General features: G+C 36.5%; 1 protein-coding gene across 15 annotated transcripts in view; it reads right to left on the reverse strand.

Annotated features, from left to right (window-relative positions):
• Positions 1 to 4,908: 4,908 nt before the first annotated feature.
• The window catches only part of EPB41L2 (erythrocyte membrane protein band 4.1 like 2), a 100,293-nt gene continuing 88,401 nt past the window's right edge, over positions 4,909 to 16,800 (reverse strand). For 6 of the 15 annotated variants that reach the window (XM_079325026.1, XM_079325025.1, XM_079325027.1 and 3 more), the window contains 7 exons: positions 14,117 to 14,266; positions 13,057 to 13,110; positions 12,287 to 12,847; positions 10,327 to 10,449; positions 9,737 to 9,835; positions 7,627 to 7,707; positions 4,909 to 5,047 (listed from right to left, as the gene is read on the reverse strand). In XM_079325026.1, coding sequence (XP_079181152.1) covers positions 4,940 to 5,047; positions 7,627 to 7,707; positions 9,737 to 9,835; positions 10,327 to 10,449; positions 12,287 to 12,847; positions 13,057 to 13,110; positions 14,117 to 14,266 — 1,176 coding nt within the window. In that variant the 3' untranslated portion in view covers positions 4,909 to 4,939. The remainder of the gene's footprint in view (positions 5,048 to 7,626; positions 7,708 to 9,736; positions 9,836 to 10,326; positions 10,450 to 12,286; positions 12,848 to 13,056; positions 13,111 to 14,116; positions 14,267 to 16,800) is intronic. The other 9 variants (XM_079325030.1, XM_079325031.1, XM_079325029.1 and 6 more) reach the window with 4 other exon arrangements.

Below are 16,800 nucleotides of genomic sequence, written 5' to 3' on the forward strand. Positions count from 1 at the left end.
ACCTGCTTTAACCATTAGAGGAAGCATGTGAAACATATACCTTCTCTGTAACAGAAATGTCAGTTCTAACATGGAGACACAGTGAGGTTTAATAGCAAGCGAGCATTCTACACATGTATCCAAATAATGAAGTATTGAAATTGGGACACAGTAAGAAAAAAAAGCACTACGGTTTTAAGCTGCCTAGATCATCTCTTGTTGGAAAAAGAGAAAGATATTTTGTTCTTCCTTCTTTCCTTAGCTGGAATGCTGCAGACAGCAAAAAGTCTGCAAAAAGTTGAGCATTGGCACCAAAGTGCAAAAAGAACACAGTGCTCAGTCAGAAGAAATCTGTCTGCAACTCCTTCTCCTCTACAGACTGCCACACCATCTCTGCTCCACAGAGATGAGAACCTTGGAAAAGAAAGAGTTACAGAGATACCAGTATAAAATTTATCCAAAGAAATATATTTTTTCAAATTTTAGCAAATGTTTTATTTTTATAAAAAACTTCTTTATGTGATATCATATATTTACCTGAATAATCTGAAAAAATTCTGTAAATTACTCCAGTAAGAGATTTCACTTGAAATATCTGAAAAAATCTATATCTAAATTAGTAAAGATCCTCCTTCCTGCACAATTACTCCCTGCTCCAGTGAACAATGATTTTCAGACTTTTGTTCACTTTCATATAATTAAGAATGAGTTTCAAAAATACAAGTATTTGTGCAAAAGAAGATCATATCCTCTAGAACTTCATTTAAAAAAAAACAAACTCTAAGATTGTTAAGAAGTGGTTATAAAAATAAACAAGAAAGACTGTAAGGGAATAAAGACCAAAGATGTTAAAATGGAGTTTGGTATTGGCATTTAAGTTGTGAACATCTGGTCATTGTTGCTAGGCCTGGTGGATTCAGTGGAGTCATGATGACTTGGAATGACTACAGTTCCTCGTGGTCAGTGACACTTATTTCTGGAAGAAAAAATGATGTGAAAGGTTACATAAGCATTTGTAACAGACACCATGTGAATGTCACATCAGAGTCAGAAAGTAACTTTCTCTAGGAAGGATCCTTGGGGTTTTTTTTAGAGAAAGGGAAGGTTATTTCATTAATAAAATGCTGCATTGACTAAAATTCCCTTTAGTCATTAGGCAAACAGTAGGACACTTTCTCCAAGTACTCATCTTGCTTTACAGAATTTTCACCTTCCCAGTATTCTCATGTTATTTTAGTTGTGGCTGCTCGCACAGTTTACTGAAAATTTTAGTCCACAACCTAGAGCATAAATAAAAAATATAAGTATTTGTTCAATTCAGTAATCCTTCAGAATCACAGTGAAGTATCTTTTGTTAGAGAAAACAAGTCTACAAAACACAAATACTGCTGTAGTCATCAGAGCTTTCATCACCTCAGAAACAACTATGCAAAATTAATTGCATGACTCCATTGCCTTAGCACAGGAGAGCAAAAGGCTCTTGACAGATACTCAAGGCACTTCAGGTGGTTTTCTTTAGTTTAGATGACTAAAGATTTTCCCCTAAAGTTTACACTAAAGGTATCATCAATCAAACAAGTCTCCAGGTCTGACACAAAAGTAGCATGGAGAAATGCCCTCTTTTATTCTCTCACAGGCATTGAAGACCAGGAACTTGTAAAGCAATTGGCAAACTCCAGGCAAGAACACCTGACACATTCCAGTCCTTTGCAAACAACCATTCCACAATGTATATGTTTCTCAAAAAAGCAAAAAAGACCCCCCTCACACAATGGAAGAAATTCTTTGAATGCTTTTTATACTGAATAAAATTTTTACAAAGTAGTTAACTATCTCATGAAGGAACAGAATCGACTTTGCAGCTGGCCACTAATGTAGAAATGTGGTACAAACTTGCCAAGTTAGTTTTTTCCTTCCATGACCCAGTCCCCTCTAAAAAGATGCAATTACTTTTGTGGGGTAGATCATGTTGAATACTTACTCTGGATTAAGGTAACATGAAGAAACTGGCACATTCTACACACATATAAGAGTAGAGGCAATCCTGCTCCTAAGACCTTTAAATTCACACTGATTAATAATGAAAGCAAAATGTGATGGTAGCACATCTAATAGTAAAACCCTGCAAATCCAAACCATCTGTTCTGCTGTCTATCTTTCTACCTTAGATCCTGTGATAGAAGTGCTGAAAATATGCAAGGGGTGATTTGAGTGTGCATGTTTAATGTAGGTTTGTACAAAGGGACCACAGACATTCTTCTTACTAAAAACAGCTCTCACAAAAGTGATTTGGATTTTTCCAAGCCTTCTAGAACATTTTTGTCATGTGGGGACTCATCAACACCCCCCTATCTCACAGCTCAGTACAGTCCCTGTCCTCTCCTGTGCTTTCAAACCAAAGCTGGAGCATATGTTATACTCATTTTCAGTGGCACTAAGCAACAAAGCCACAAAACAAACCCAACTGAACAATGAAATAAAGGTACAGTGAAAAAACCAGATATTTGTGCAGTGTTTCTTATTTCTGGTGCTTTTCCCCAGTTGTCCCTCACAAGCAACTACACTTCCATTGTTATTTTTGGTTTCTAGCATTATCTAATGAGAAAATAATTTTTCAAAGTATTAACACTACAACATGAATATCCAGGTGAGTGCTCACCTAGCACTTCTGGATGTGATCCACGTTTTCTCCTGGTACATTTATGAACAAGAAATACTAATTTCTTTTTCAACCAGACAATCATCTGATTAATTCTGAAGAAATTTTCTGGAGGCAGCCCAAACTTAGTTTTACTGTTTTACATACTGAAAGATTATGTAAATTTACATGCTGAGAAGTTCAGAGGAAAACTAGCCAGAAAATACTGTCTAAACACACAAAATATAGTAGCTGTAGCTCATCTGTATGAGGTCAGGAAGGGCAATTGGAACCACTCTGACAGGGAAGATGGACAAACTTCCTGCCAGCAGACAGACTATCATCTTTGTATTCTCCACAGAATTCTCCAATTCAACATTGCTGCTCTATGCAGTACTGCACATTGCACGAGTTCAGGACAAACTCTCAGTAGAGTTATGTGTACAGTGATGAGACCCAACAATCCTGCCAGCAGATGAGAAAAACTCCTGCCCCAATACCCCACCATGAGCAGTCTCTTAACTGACCATATCCATGTCAACAGCTGGCAATGGATATTAGCTCTCCCCTTCCTCAGCCACACACAGGCATCCCCACTACTATCCAGCTGTTAATCTACACTTGTAGGTAGATTAAATAAATTAAGGCTTTAGTCTATGTCTTTCAGCTGCAAATATCCGTCTGTGATCGGACTAGCTCAGGAAGAGTCCAATTCCTTGATAATGGTCATGCTCCATGGAACAGCATTCAACAGATGCACTTCATATCCACTCAACTGATAGCTGAATCTTTTCTCTTCTGGACCCCAGAAGTGATACTCAACAGATAAATCTTCAGCTTTTAGGAAATTCAGGCACAGAAATAAAATGGATCTTTTTAACATGACAAATCATCAGGATTATGAAAAATACCCTCCTCCCTAGTAACTTACACCAGATTTGGAATCAAGTCAGTGTCTCATTTTGCATATATTTCTGGCACTTCATGGCTGTGTTCAAGTCTCCTAAAGCTGCAGGTTGAAATTTATAATGGGTAGTTTCCTTGGGTAAAGAATTTTCTTCAATACTAAGGGAATGCCTGCCTGCACAGGACATTGAAGTCTCTTGTCCACAGACCATAACCACCATTGTATCAAATACTGAACTGGGGAAATAAGAATCATGACTACTCTCATTTCTTTAAAACATATAAAAGGTATTTCTTTTACCTTGTCTCCCCCTACATCAACATTGATCAAAGTGCATGCTAAAAGCCTGAAGTTGTACTAAAATAATCTTCCCTTCTTGAGATGTTCCAAAAACACCACTGCTCTTTTAACTAAATACAGAGGCTGGTCAGCAAAATATCAGAGGTCTCATAATGAAGGCTCAAACCACTGGTTTTTAAATTTCACTTATTTATAAACATCTCTCATTGATATAACCATGTAAACATTAAAAAAACTTTTTTCTTGAATCTGAATCTACTACTAGCAAAACCATCAAGTTTGAAAAAATTTGAAGCTTCAGTCTCATACCAACAGCATGACAAGCACAGGCAATCTGAAGCTTTGCATCCCTAAATGGTTACTGAGCTTTAAGACATCAGCCTACAATGAGTGCAAGAGCAGATTTATTCAGTGTTCATCCTGATCTTCTATTGAATACATGAAGAACTGTATTGTGTTGTTTTTCTCTTTTTTTTTTAATCTAAAACTAGAAAGGAGGGCCTAATAAACAAACATGACTTCAAATAGCTTTATCAACTGATAAAAGGTTATAAAATTTGAGCTTTTAATATATTTACCTTCTTACTTGGGAAAATTATAAAAGGCCAGCAATTTCAGTGTGTTTAGCATTAAGGATTAGCTGACTAAACTCAAATGTCCAAGTGTGTCCTTTCACTACTGGAAACTACACAGTCTTCCCACTAAACAAGCAAGATGCTAGCCAAGAACCATAATTGTACAGGAAAACAGAGAAGTGTGACACATCCTTCATATTTTGCAGAAACAACCCAAACACACTTCAATATAAACTATAACAAATTGACCAAACATTGTAGAAAATGCTGTGAGAGTACTGTGACAAAACTGGGAAGGGTACATAGGAATATTTGCAAGCGAAATTAATGTTGGATTAGATCCAAGATAAAAATTCTTACACTAATACTCTTCAGTTAACACCTGATTAAACTCACCCTTCTGTGAATGCCTATCTTAAAGATGCCCCATATTTTTCAGCTGAAAAGACATGAATGCAACAAAAAACTGATGCCACCTTTGCCTATGTTAATTATACACATAAGCTTACCTGAAGTATTTGCTTGAGGGCATTTTTGATTTTAGTCTTCATCCTCCTCAGCAAGTTCAGTTTCTTTGTGCACCACCACTCTTGTCACAGACATGTCAGGGTGCTGTTCTTTGGCTTCTTTGATTGCCTGTGCCAGGGCCTGCAAATGTATTTGAAATATGGAACTTAACAAAACCAGAAGGGCACTCATATGGGGGCAGAGAATGGGAGAATATCTTTTGAAAATTTGGTTATAATTTTTCAGAACAGTAAATTCCTGAACTTGAGATCAAAGGTATAAAAACAATCATCCCCAAAACCAAACCAGCTCCAACACAAATAAAAGAAAAAAAAACCAAAACAAACAAAAATCTCCTACCATGTTAAAAATACACCAAGATTTCCAGGAAGTAACAAATAGCCATAAAATTGTAAGATAACTTTCTAGCTCATCTTAGGAGAAAAAAAGTATTTCTATATCTCAGACCTTTTTGAACTTTGGCAAAAGATCTAACAAATAATGCCTTAAGATAGTACAGAAAAACAAGAGTGCCCTTCAGTTTCCTGAACAAAACAGAAAGATACTTTGGAGTGTATACTAAGTGTGGTATTGAAACTCTGGAATAAGATCACAACAAAAAGTTCTCAGCACAAGAATCCCATTTTTCTCCTTGTACTCATTTAAGAGATATTCCTCTAGCTTAATTCAGGGAAGTATACATGCAAGTATCATTCAGTTGCTTATAATCCCTCCTCATTTTAAGAAATTTTATCTTCTGAACAGATGTACCAATATACCCAGTTGGATCAGATGACCATCATAGGTCCCTTCCAACTGAAATGTAATATTTTATTGTGCATCACAGTCAACCACATTAGAGCACTTTCTGAATCATCACAGGTGAAATAGCACCTGGGACCTTCTCTTTCTTGCCCACATCTTAGTACACATCTTATTTCAGCAGTACTACTGATGGAACTGAACATTAAAAAAAATAGGAGACACAGGAATGTAATGAGAGGTAACAGTTCACCTGCTCACCTTAGTACCAAATGCAATTTAAAAAACCCCTAAAATACTAGAAGGAGCAAGAAAAATATAATGCAACAAAAAGGTTTATCTTAATTTAGAAAAGTGACTATTTCTGAGCTAGCTACAGGTATTAAGTGAGAGAAAAAATGAAGATAGATTAACTAAGAAGAGAGGTTTGAAAACACCAGCATTAAGCACCCTAACTATGTGACATTGAATTTGAAATCCTATTAAGGGAAAATGTACAGGACACATGATGTGCATTGGTACAATACTGATGTTTGCTGTTTGTTAACAATCAAACCATAAACAATGAAAAAACCCTAAGACTCTAACTGGTAAATTACAACAAGTAATACAAGCATTTGTATTTTGAAACTCCAAACTGAAATATTGTTTTCCTACTGGAAACTATTTTAGTCATATAGGGAGCTAATACATAAAATAAAATACATCCAGCATGTAGTTTGGGCATTTAAGAAGCTCCATATTCACTTAAAAAAAAGTGGTAGATATTTCTTAAATCTCTTAAAAGCTGCTCACTGCTGTTTTAAACATCAGTGATTAAAATTGCTTTTTGAACTTTCTTTTTTATAATTTAGTTTCTTCCTTCATTATTCACTTATCCCAAATTAAGGAAGGGCTTTAAGAATTGTCTGGTATAGTAAAGCTATTTTGTGACCTTCCCAGACATTTGAAGTGCACTGAATGTGTGTCAAGGCAAACAAGAGCCATCCATGCCTGATACTGAAACAGCCCTGTGATTTAATTGCAAGTTTCAAGAAGAGATTAAACTTGTCAAAAGACACTTTCTGGATACAAATCAAAATGTGAAAATAAATTCCTTGAAAACTCTCAATATATTACAAGTCATAAGTTAAACTGAAGCTTGTTATGCTGATTCGTGAAGCCTTCATGAAGTTAGAAATGTATTCACTGCAGGGCAGGCTTTTCCATTTGTATTAACCTATGACTGTTGATTGCCTTTGTTACTATGCTTTCTCAGATTAAAAAAACCCTGTGTAATCATCACTACAAAGATTAGATAATTGACTTTTCCCAATTATTTTCCTGTATACTGCTCAAATTCAGCCTTATTAATTGGGCACATAGAAGTGATTTCAACCTTTGTTTCTAAGGCATTATAAAATATTGCTGATGGAGATAAAAGGTACATACAATTATAGCAGACAAACAACTATTTTTGTTATACATAATTCTACAAATACTGGCCAAAACCTAATTTTTAAATTCAAGCAGTTAATGTATTCTAATGCATTTCAAAGCTTTCACTCAAATGACTGCTGCATTCAGATGCTGCTGAAACAATGCAGTAGAGACTCCCATCTATCCAGATCAGTATATCAAAATAAGATTATTTCAGTAATATTTTTCCTCTCAATACAGAAGCTGCACTAAATAAACTGTGTCTCTTCCAAAAAGAGTAATCCCTCTAAAAATAGCAAAAATCCATTCACATGTTCTATGATGCATCCTTAAAATTTCTGTTTTTCTTTCGCATATATTCAAAAGGCTTCTTAACAGCAAAACACAACTGCTTAACAACTATGCCACAATTAACAGTCTCAGGGTCTTTCTACCTTGTTTTATTCAATTTTTTTACCTCTTACTTCAGATTTCTGAAACCTCATCTAGATCTCACCAGACTACAAAACACATTTTAAGTGTTAAGTCTGTATACCCACCTCATCATGGTCAATATCTGCATCTCCAGTAATGACAATGCGCTTCTCAATTCTTGTTTCTGATACTCCACCTTTTACCATCTACAGATGCCAGAAAAACAAAACCAGAAAAGCATCCCTGTAATTATTCCATATTTCCACAAAGCACGACCTTCTGTTGCACTGAAGCAAATAGATTCCTGTCTGAGTTGCAACTAGTAGTAAATGTGTTTGGTGATAAATCATTCTCTCCTTTTTCAGCAATGCAGTTGGTTACCCTCTAGCAATTGCTAAACTTGATAAAAATCAATCAACAGAGCATTAGTCCAGTTACTAGAGCCCATGTTTGGAAAGCTGTAATTCCAGCTTCTTCAATGATATAAATCTGGCAAAGTGGAAATTCCAGGTGACTTTTCTTTTATTTCAACCTGTCTGTCATGGGCCTCTCCACAGTCATAATCCTGTGCCATTAAATGCAAAGATGTTCTGTCATTCAAGGGACCTTCACTAGATATTTTCAGCATATTTCACACTGCTAAATACTATTGTGCTTTTTTTATTCACTTCTTATTCTAATGATTAAAACACTTTAGCTTATAAAAAATTCTCACAGAAATAACATTATTTGCCCTTTAAATCAGCCTGTGTATGAGAAAAGAATAAACTACCACTTAAGATACATTGACCAATGTAGGAAATAGGAAAGAGCCAAGATGACTCTGTTAAGAACACCATTAGAATATTAAAACTATTTTGGAAGGATCTTTCATCAGCAATGAACAGTTTGAAATGTGAAATAAAAAATCAGCTTAGAAAATTCAAACAATCTTGTTACTGACGGTTTATCATCAATTTTAAAAAGATAAGGATCTGCTGCATCATGATAATTCCAGTAATTTTTCAGTAGAAGACAAGACTGAAACCATTTTCTTTAATTGTTCCTTCCAAGAAGCAAGACTATTTGACATCTGAACTTGACAAGAAAATGCACACTTCCTGGCAAAACTGTGGTTCAATTCACTGAATAAAGATTTTTTTCCTAAAATGGTGGTGGCTTAATGAGTCCAAAAAGGAGTAGAAGTCTGAAAAGGACCTGTTGACTAGTCTTCATAACAAATGCATTTTTAATTCCAAGCTTACTTTAATTCATGTGACTCACTTTCCAACATTATTCTTCCACTCTCATTTTATGCATATGATTTTCAATCTTCAGAATATTTCAATCTTTAGAAAATATATCCAGTGAGTAGTGAACTATTGTTCAATTCTGTCATGTTGTAAAACCTGGGGGGGCGGGAATCCTCCATTCAGACTTTGCTTCCCTCTTCCATTTTTCTTTACCCTAAACAATGCTTTCTGTAATTTTCCTAGAAAAATATGCTACGAGTTCAAAGAGGAGTTCAAAACTGTGTTGTTTAGGCATGTCTAAAATTTGACAAATATTCACATAAATTAGCAATAACAATAATCACCATCATGCTTTGGTAGTTCTAACACACTCTGGCATGGAAAATTATATTCCATATTTTCCATGAAACAGATGTGATATCCTGAGAACACTGAGCTTTCCTTTCCTTTTCAAGTATGGAATACAGTGGAAATAATTCAGCACCCAAACACGCTTGCAAAGTAATCTAACAGAATGATCTGTTTTTAAATCTGCCCTAAACCTAGAAGCAGAAGGATGATCAGCACAAAGTCTGGGAAACATTGTTTCAGTTCATCATGGTGCCATTAGCAGGGCTCCCCTGGAACTCAAACAAGTTAGTTACAATAGCAAGGATTCTGTAGGATATCCCTGGGTGAGGACAGGACTGAACCTGTAAAAATTTAGTTACATACTTATTTGTCAAATACTGAAATAAGACCTATATGAATTACTGAAAAACCATGAATCATATTTTTCCCTCTTTCCATGTCCTATTCCCAGATATTCCTGCTTACTCATTAGGACTTCTGTCTTCAAAATCTGTACAGAAAGATTTAATTCTCCGACATGCCAGGAATGAATCCCCTAAATTTCAAGTTAGTTTCCTCAATGCATTACAGATATACAAGAAACTAAATGTAAAATTGTGTTTTGAGAGTCTGGTGTCTCTTTTCATTGAGAAAGATATGAAATATATTTTACCTTTGTGATGTGTGTAGTTGTGGTAGTAGAAATGGACTCTGATGTAATTGTCTGTGCACTCACCAGCACGCCAGTATCACCAACAGCATTGCCATCAAGCTGTAAGAAAAAAAAGAAATTGAAAAAAAAATTATTGTATATTGGCATTTTAAAAACTTTGTTTTCACAGAAGAAAAAGCTAGTTTTCTAACTAATCACATTCTTTAATTCAACTAGAACTGAAATCTAAATAGAAGCCATCCAAGTTTACAGAGCCAGGTAAGGCTATTATTATAGTCCATTCCTGTGGAGAATTCATGGTCACAGTTAAGTGTTCGTTTCAGGAGCAATGAGATATTTTAATCAATTTTCCAAAAATGGATTAAAGTGAGTTACACTTTTGCAGGCAGCAACTAAGTCTTTATATAGAAAAAGAAAATCAGAATTTCTTAATACAGTTTTGTAACATTTCACTCACCTAATCCATAGCCAAAGTATAACCTTACCTGCTAGGAAAAAAGTATATGCTTTTGAAAAGCATTTTTGGACATTATCTATTTTGATCTACATAAGGGAATTTAAAAAAATTACAAACAAATCAGTCACTGTACCTGTGAAGATTCATACGTGATAGTTTTAGTTTCTGTTTGAACAATTGGAATTTCTTTAGTGGAGATTTCAGTTCTCTGTGTGGCATCTGAAATGGTTACCATCTCTGTTTTCACTACTGGAGGCTGTGATGCAAGAAATAAACAATCAGTTCAAAAGACAGAAGAAGTTTTGTAAAGTGGACCAAGAAAACACAACCAAAAGCTCATAAAAAACATAACAGTAAGATAAATATTTGACTGACTTCCCATACAAAAAGCATGCAATAAATAAGCAAAATGAAATGAAGTTTAATACATCAGCCCTCTAGGGTATCTGCTATATTGTAGGATAATTTAATCTCCTAATAATCTTGTCAAAGTTCAGTGTTTTAGCCAACGGTACATACCAAAGAGCAATTGCTAAAACAAAGTCACAACACATGTATCGAAAATGTGCAAAAGCATCACTACGAAAAAAATAAAAATCTTAGTTTGCATAAAGAAATTGACAGCTAGATGAGACAGATAAACTTGGTATTAGAACTAATCTGGGAAAATACCTATCACTCCTCAGTCTGCGATCAGGACTAGAAATTCCATTAAAATTTAACTTTTTAATATTTATTACTTCTGTAAAAGCTTTTGAAAACTGGATTTTAAGTAGTCTAAATTTTCTGTAAGTCAATGACTTCTTCTGACAAAGATTCTAAGAAGCTACTTCAACAATTTAGAGCAAACTGTAGATTAGTGGTGTTCTCTGCAATATCACAAACAAAGCAATTAACCTGGGGTCTGTAAGCTAGTGAACTCATTACTAATCTTATTGGAGGAGATTTCCATTAGATTTAAGAACTAAAGCCTTTTGATATTTTTCTAGATGCATCAGCTGCTATCTTATATTGATTTTGAATACACAAAGGGTAAAATTCCAGGGAAAAAACCCAAACACTCTTTCATGCTTGCACACACAGCTGCTCTTCTTCCCCATTCTCCAAACTATCTATGCTTTTAGGAAGTGTGGGTACTTGCAAATTTTAAAAGTCTAATAAACTAATTCTTCCACATCATTAATCAGAACAGCTGTGTATGCAGTAGACAACAAAAGAAAGAATGTGAGTTGCTTCAATTAAAAAGTGAAGAAAAAAAATTGCCACCATTACAAGAACAAGCAGGTAGAGAACTGCAAAAAACCCACTCAACTGGTGAAAAACTCAGCAGAGATCATGACAAAATTTACAAAGACATACATGCCTGCCTTTCAATTTTTCCCTTTCTACTTCTTTATCATTTGCCTAGTAATGGACTCTTCAATCTTGTTTGGCTCAAAACAACTGATTGTGACAGGAACCCATGCATGCTTCCTAAGTATCTACTGCACTAGAAGACTTCATGGAAACATTGTGATAGGAGCTTCACCACTTAACAGTGCAGTGGTCTCACCTATGCAATTTCTAGCCATACATACTCTAGCCTAAAATCCATAATGTTTTCTTGAAGGAAAAGAGAAAAGGCAAGAAAAGGAGCAAGTGAGTACAGGGAAAAAAGGAACAAAAATTTTCGACAGGTGTTTTCTAATTTCAATTTGCAATAGTTTTCCAATCACAATTACGTGTCATGAACTTGTCAAAAACACTTGACAAATAGACAAGACAAGACTTAAAACACTGAAAACACGTAAATAATAAATACACATTATGTATGTGCATATAAAATATGGAGGAGATTAAAAAAAAAGAGAGATCTCAGTCTTCGGAAGGTTTGCCTTTACTGGTGGTTTTCACTCAGCTCTAGCAAAAAGTCAGAAACCATAACTGAAGGAGACAGAATTTCACTGCTCATCAGTGGTTTCCCCTTCCAAATGATCTGAATCTTGCTGGATGCCAGAAGATGTGGAGGAATAGGAGAAGAAGAAAGGCAGGTATATTTTCACCCCAAGAAATATCTCTGCTTAATCTAGTCGTCATACTGTTCTACCATTTACCTCAGAACAACAAATTAATTGTGGTGCAACATCAATGTCAACATGAGACACATCTCCATTGAGTTTCAGCTGTTCCTCCTCTTTTTCTTCACCTAAATCTTGCTTAATTTGCTCTGACAAATTCTTCTCTTCTGTAGCTACAGTAACTCTATTTTCCTGGACCAAATCTTCAGCAGGAACTTGTGTGTGCTCAACTGGTACATTTAGTTTACTGCCTTCTGGAATGGCTTCCACGTGCTGCGTATTCTCTTCACGTTCTTTCCTTTTCATGTCTTCCTCTTCTTCCTGTTCTTCCCTGATGACTTCCTCAATTGCCCTATGATGTGGCAGGTATTCTCCCACCTCTTCATCCTCACTCTCACTACTACTGCTGCTGCTGCTACTATCTGATGGCAATGATGAAGAGTCCTTTTTTGACACGTGCTCCACCTTACATGTCTCCCCAGCATCAGTGGCAACTTGCATTTTCCCTTTGTTGGTTTCGTCTATGACTAGTGTTTCTTCTATCCCAAACTCTGCCTGCTTCTTCTCCTCCACTATGTCCAGAGTCTCATGTGAACTCTGCACAAAAAACATGGATGAGGATAAACAAAAGTAGAGTATATGAATAAATTAAAATGATGGAAATAAAATTAGCTGATAACTGGTTCATGTCATATGGAAGACAAAAGATGGCTGTGATGGTTAACTGAAAAAAGAAGGAAGGAAAGAATGAAGATGGATTGGAAGAATTAGAGCCAAATTTAGCCATGGAAAAAAATCTGCAGAACCTTATCAGCATCGCTGACTCCAGTACAAGGCCCTTCTGCTCTGGAAGCATGTCTCTGTGAAACAAAAAGCAATCAGAGGACAAAAATCAATGCATAACCCTTTTTAACAGTGAGACATCCTCCAAGCAAGCTTTTAAGAATGTATACACATGACTAGAGAGATGCTACATATTCACTGCAAGATGCTAGTTGCCTTACACTTCATCAAAATATACCATCAAAAGTAGGTAAGAATTATGGAAATTATTATTGGTGTAAGAATGGGATTACAAAAGCCTGAAAATAAAAAGCATGAATGCACTAGCCAGTGATGCTACCGAGGCAGTTATTTCTCTCAGTTAAATCTGGAATTAAGAATAAATAACATTAAACAAAAGTAAACACAAAAAATAATGTTTTACTACCAGTTTGCCATAATTTTAAAAATAGTAAAATAGGTATTATTGCAGGGTTTCATTAGTTGTTTGTCTTTGGTCTTTTACTTTTTAATAGATAATGAGAGGAAGACTGCTTAGGGTAGTATGTTGTGAGAATAGCAATACATTATTTCCAAGAAGATCCTGTAAGAATTCAGTTTGGAGCCAAAAGGATGATATTAAAGCAGCTATAGCAGTATTTGTTCCATAACAAAATAATGATGACTATCTGAAAGCCCGCAGTAAATGATGTATTAGGGTGTTAGTTTTCAATCGAACATACTTTTAGCGAACAGTCCGCAGCAAAATTAAGAGCTCAAATGAAAAGAATACAAAAAAATCAACACACCATCTGTGACTTAATCCTAGCTTGTATTGCTGTTTACCTAGCGCAGCACCTACGGCGTGTAAGCTTAGCTCAGCACTGATTCCTGCCTGTTGCTGGCAGAGTTAATCTCTGCGGCAGGCCGGGACGCAGTCGTGGAGCAGCCCGAACCCATCCCTGTGGCTGTCTCTGTATCCCTGTGGCTGTCCCTGTATCCCTGTGGCTGTCCCTGTATCCCTGTATCGCTGTCCCTGTATCCCTGTATCGCTGTCCCTGTATCGCTGTCCCTGTCGCGGCGGGCCCCGCCCCCGAGCGGCACCTGGGGCCCCGGCGCGGCGGCGGCGGCGCCCGTCTGCTCCCCCGCAGCGCCCTCTGCTGGCCCCGGGCTGGCGGCGGCGAAGGGCCCGCTGGTGCCGGCGCCGAAGCGCTCCTTACTAAACAAAATGGAGGTTATCTCCTCTTCCAGGCTCTAGACGGGTCAGAAAAGGGAAAGGAAAGAATTAGACAGCGGCGGGCGGAGTGGCAGCCACCTACAGGGGGAGAGGTTTGGCGAGAGAGAGAGGCGACAAAGGCTTGGCTCGGCAGGGGAGCACGGACGGGGGGACACAGCACAGCCTGCGCTGGGGCGGCGCCTCCACATGCACAACATCGACATTTACACACCGACATTCACACGGACTGCCCGAACAGAGCACTTTACTTAGCAGCTACACTCCTTATTTACTACTGGGAATTTTTTTTCTGCTTTTAAAATCCATTTCTGACACCTTCTAGAGCCCAGCTGGATCAGCGCTCTAGGGCTGTCAGACACTGAAATGTTAAAATAGTTCTTACTTCTTTACAATAAACGTTATATATATATATATTTTAAAATACTTAAATATCTTAAGCAAATTCATGTAGATTAAAAATCTGCTTTCCCATTTTAGTGGGAAAACTTGTATTTTTCAAACATACATGAAAGGTGACACAGTACTTTAAAGTGTAAGTTATATTCAAAATCTGGTCTATTTTCTATAGGGGTATGAATCTGTATGGTTAAGCAAACTTTGAAAGTCAACTTGGGTATAAGCGTCTGGAAATGCTACAATTCTTTATTCCAGATTTCATTCCACAAGCTCTGGTAAGAAGTTAGAAGTGGTTAATGTAAAAAGCCAACAGCTACAAATACGTCACATGGACATAAGACACATGTTGACAACATTTCATGAGACAGGTTTTCAGCCTTGCCGAGGGCACTACAGAGAGCCATGCCAGAGTGCCAAGGTGCCAGCACACAGCTGCAGCCCTGGGGACTGGCTGTGAGAGCAGGATGCAGAGCTGAGGTATGAACTGACAGGTTACACCGTGCTGCTGTACGCACACTACAACGTGGATGGCATGCAGAAGAACAGAGAAGGGAAAAGAAAAAGAACCCCTAACTTGTTGAGGCTTTTTTTCCCTACACTAAAATTCAGAGTTTATTTCAATGGTGGCTAAAAAAGAGTTAACAGGAACTCAAGTTACTAAATCTGCCTTCATGCAACATTGAATATCCATTAGGGCAACGTGTTCCTTACCCCTACTTCATTTCCCTAGTTTACTCCACCCAAGAAACATTAATCTATTAACAGATGACATCAAAAGACAAAAATGTTCATTGTACTCTGATACCTTGCTTTCTGATCACTCAAAGCAGTAAAAAAAAAAAAAAAAAAAAAAAAAAGAAGCAGGGGAAAACCAAAATCTTTATGTGGTAGGTAGTCAGACTGCCTGCATCTGCCTCTAACCCTGTTCCCCCTTGTATCCTTGTATAGATAATTAAAGACAGGCACATATCACCCATCTTTAGCATTTTCCCACCTTCAAATTTTTGGATCTTCCAGTCTTTTAAAATGAAAACCCCAGTCACACAATTCATTTGATAATGTAACTCCTGTTCCCGGAGCATTTAGTAAAAAAGATTAAATGTATAGACAGAATTCATCAATTTTTTTACCAGCCTGTGTTTAAATTCCTGGCAAATTCTTCTTGTACATGGGCATACACTCTAACAAGAAATACTGTTTACCAGCTGTGGGGGATGGATTAAAAAAACAAATATTGTGGATATCTATAAAATAGAAATATTTCCCCTATTTGCAAAATATACATCAATGTGTCAGTTTTTAATTAAGTCACAGATGCTGTGCACTTGCAAGAGTATGGTGGATCTAGAAGTATAGTGACACAAATGAGATGTACCCAAAATAACATTTTTAGGACACATAAAATTATTTGTAAGCATTTTTGCTGAAGCAAAAGAAGAAAAAGAATATCAGCAGCGGATTCCCTGCTTTATTCTCATCTATTATTCAGCTACCCTAAAGGCAAGGATCAAGAGACATCCATCAACAAATAATTCAGGATGGAAATACAGTTCCCCAAACATCATATTTATGTATGTTAGTGAAATGGGAGTGCCAGCTTCATATTAACCTAATAGACCAAAAGTGATGTAAAAAAGCAACATCACAATTGCTACTCATCATCACTATCACACTTCTACTAATCCCACTAGTCAGAGCACTTTTCATTGCGTAGATGTTATCAGGGACAAAACCTCCCTCTTTTCATTAATGAAAAGAGGTACAGAAGTGCAAAGGTATTCAGAAGAGGTTGCTTTTGAAATGAAGCTACTTACACACCATTATTGATTTGAACGATTACATAGTGAACACACAAAAGAAAAGTTCTTGTGTGAAGTGTCAAATAATTGCAAGCAATTATTTCCATATAGAATGAAAATACATGTTTTGCTGTCATCCTAGTCACATCAAATACAGTAATTTTCTAGTGAAAACCTGGGTTTCTTTTCAGTGGCCATTCAGAACTTCATGGTTAATTTGATGTTTAAGCAAATTGTTGCTGGCATTCATATATATGTGTATCTATACACATACAAACACAAAGATCCTGGTTTACAACTCAGCATTCTCTTTTCATTCTTGGCTTTAAAAAGTTAATTCCATGAAGGAAAAAAAA

This window comes from Erithacus rubecula, assembly GCF_903797595.1.
Source record: "Erithacus rubecula genome assembly, chromosome: 2".
NCBI lineage: Eukaryota > Metazoa > Chordata > Aves > Passeriformes > Muscicapidae > Erithacus > Erithacus rubecula.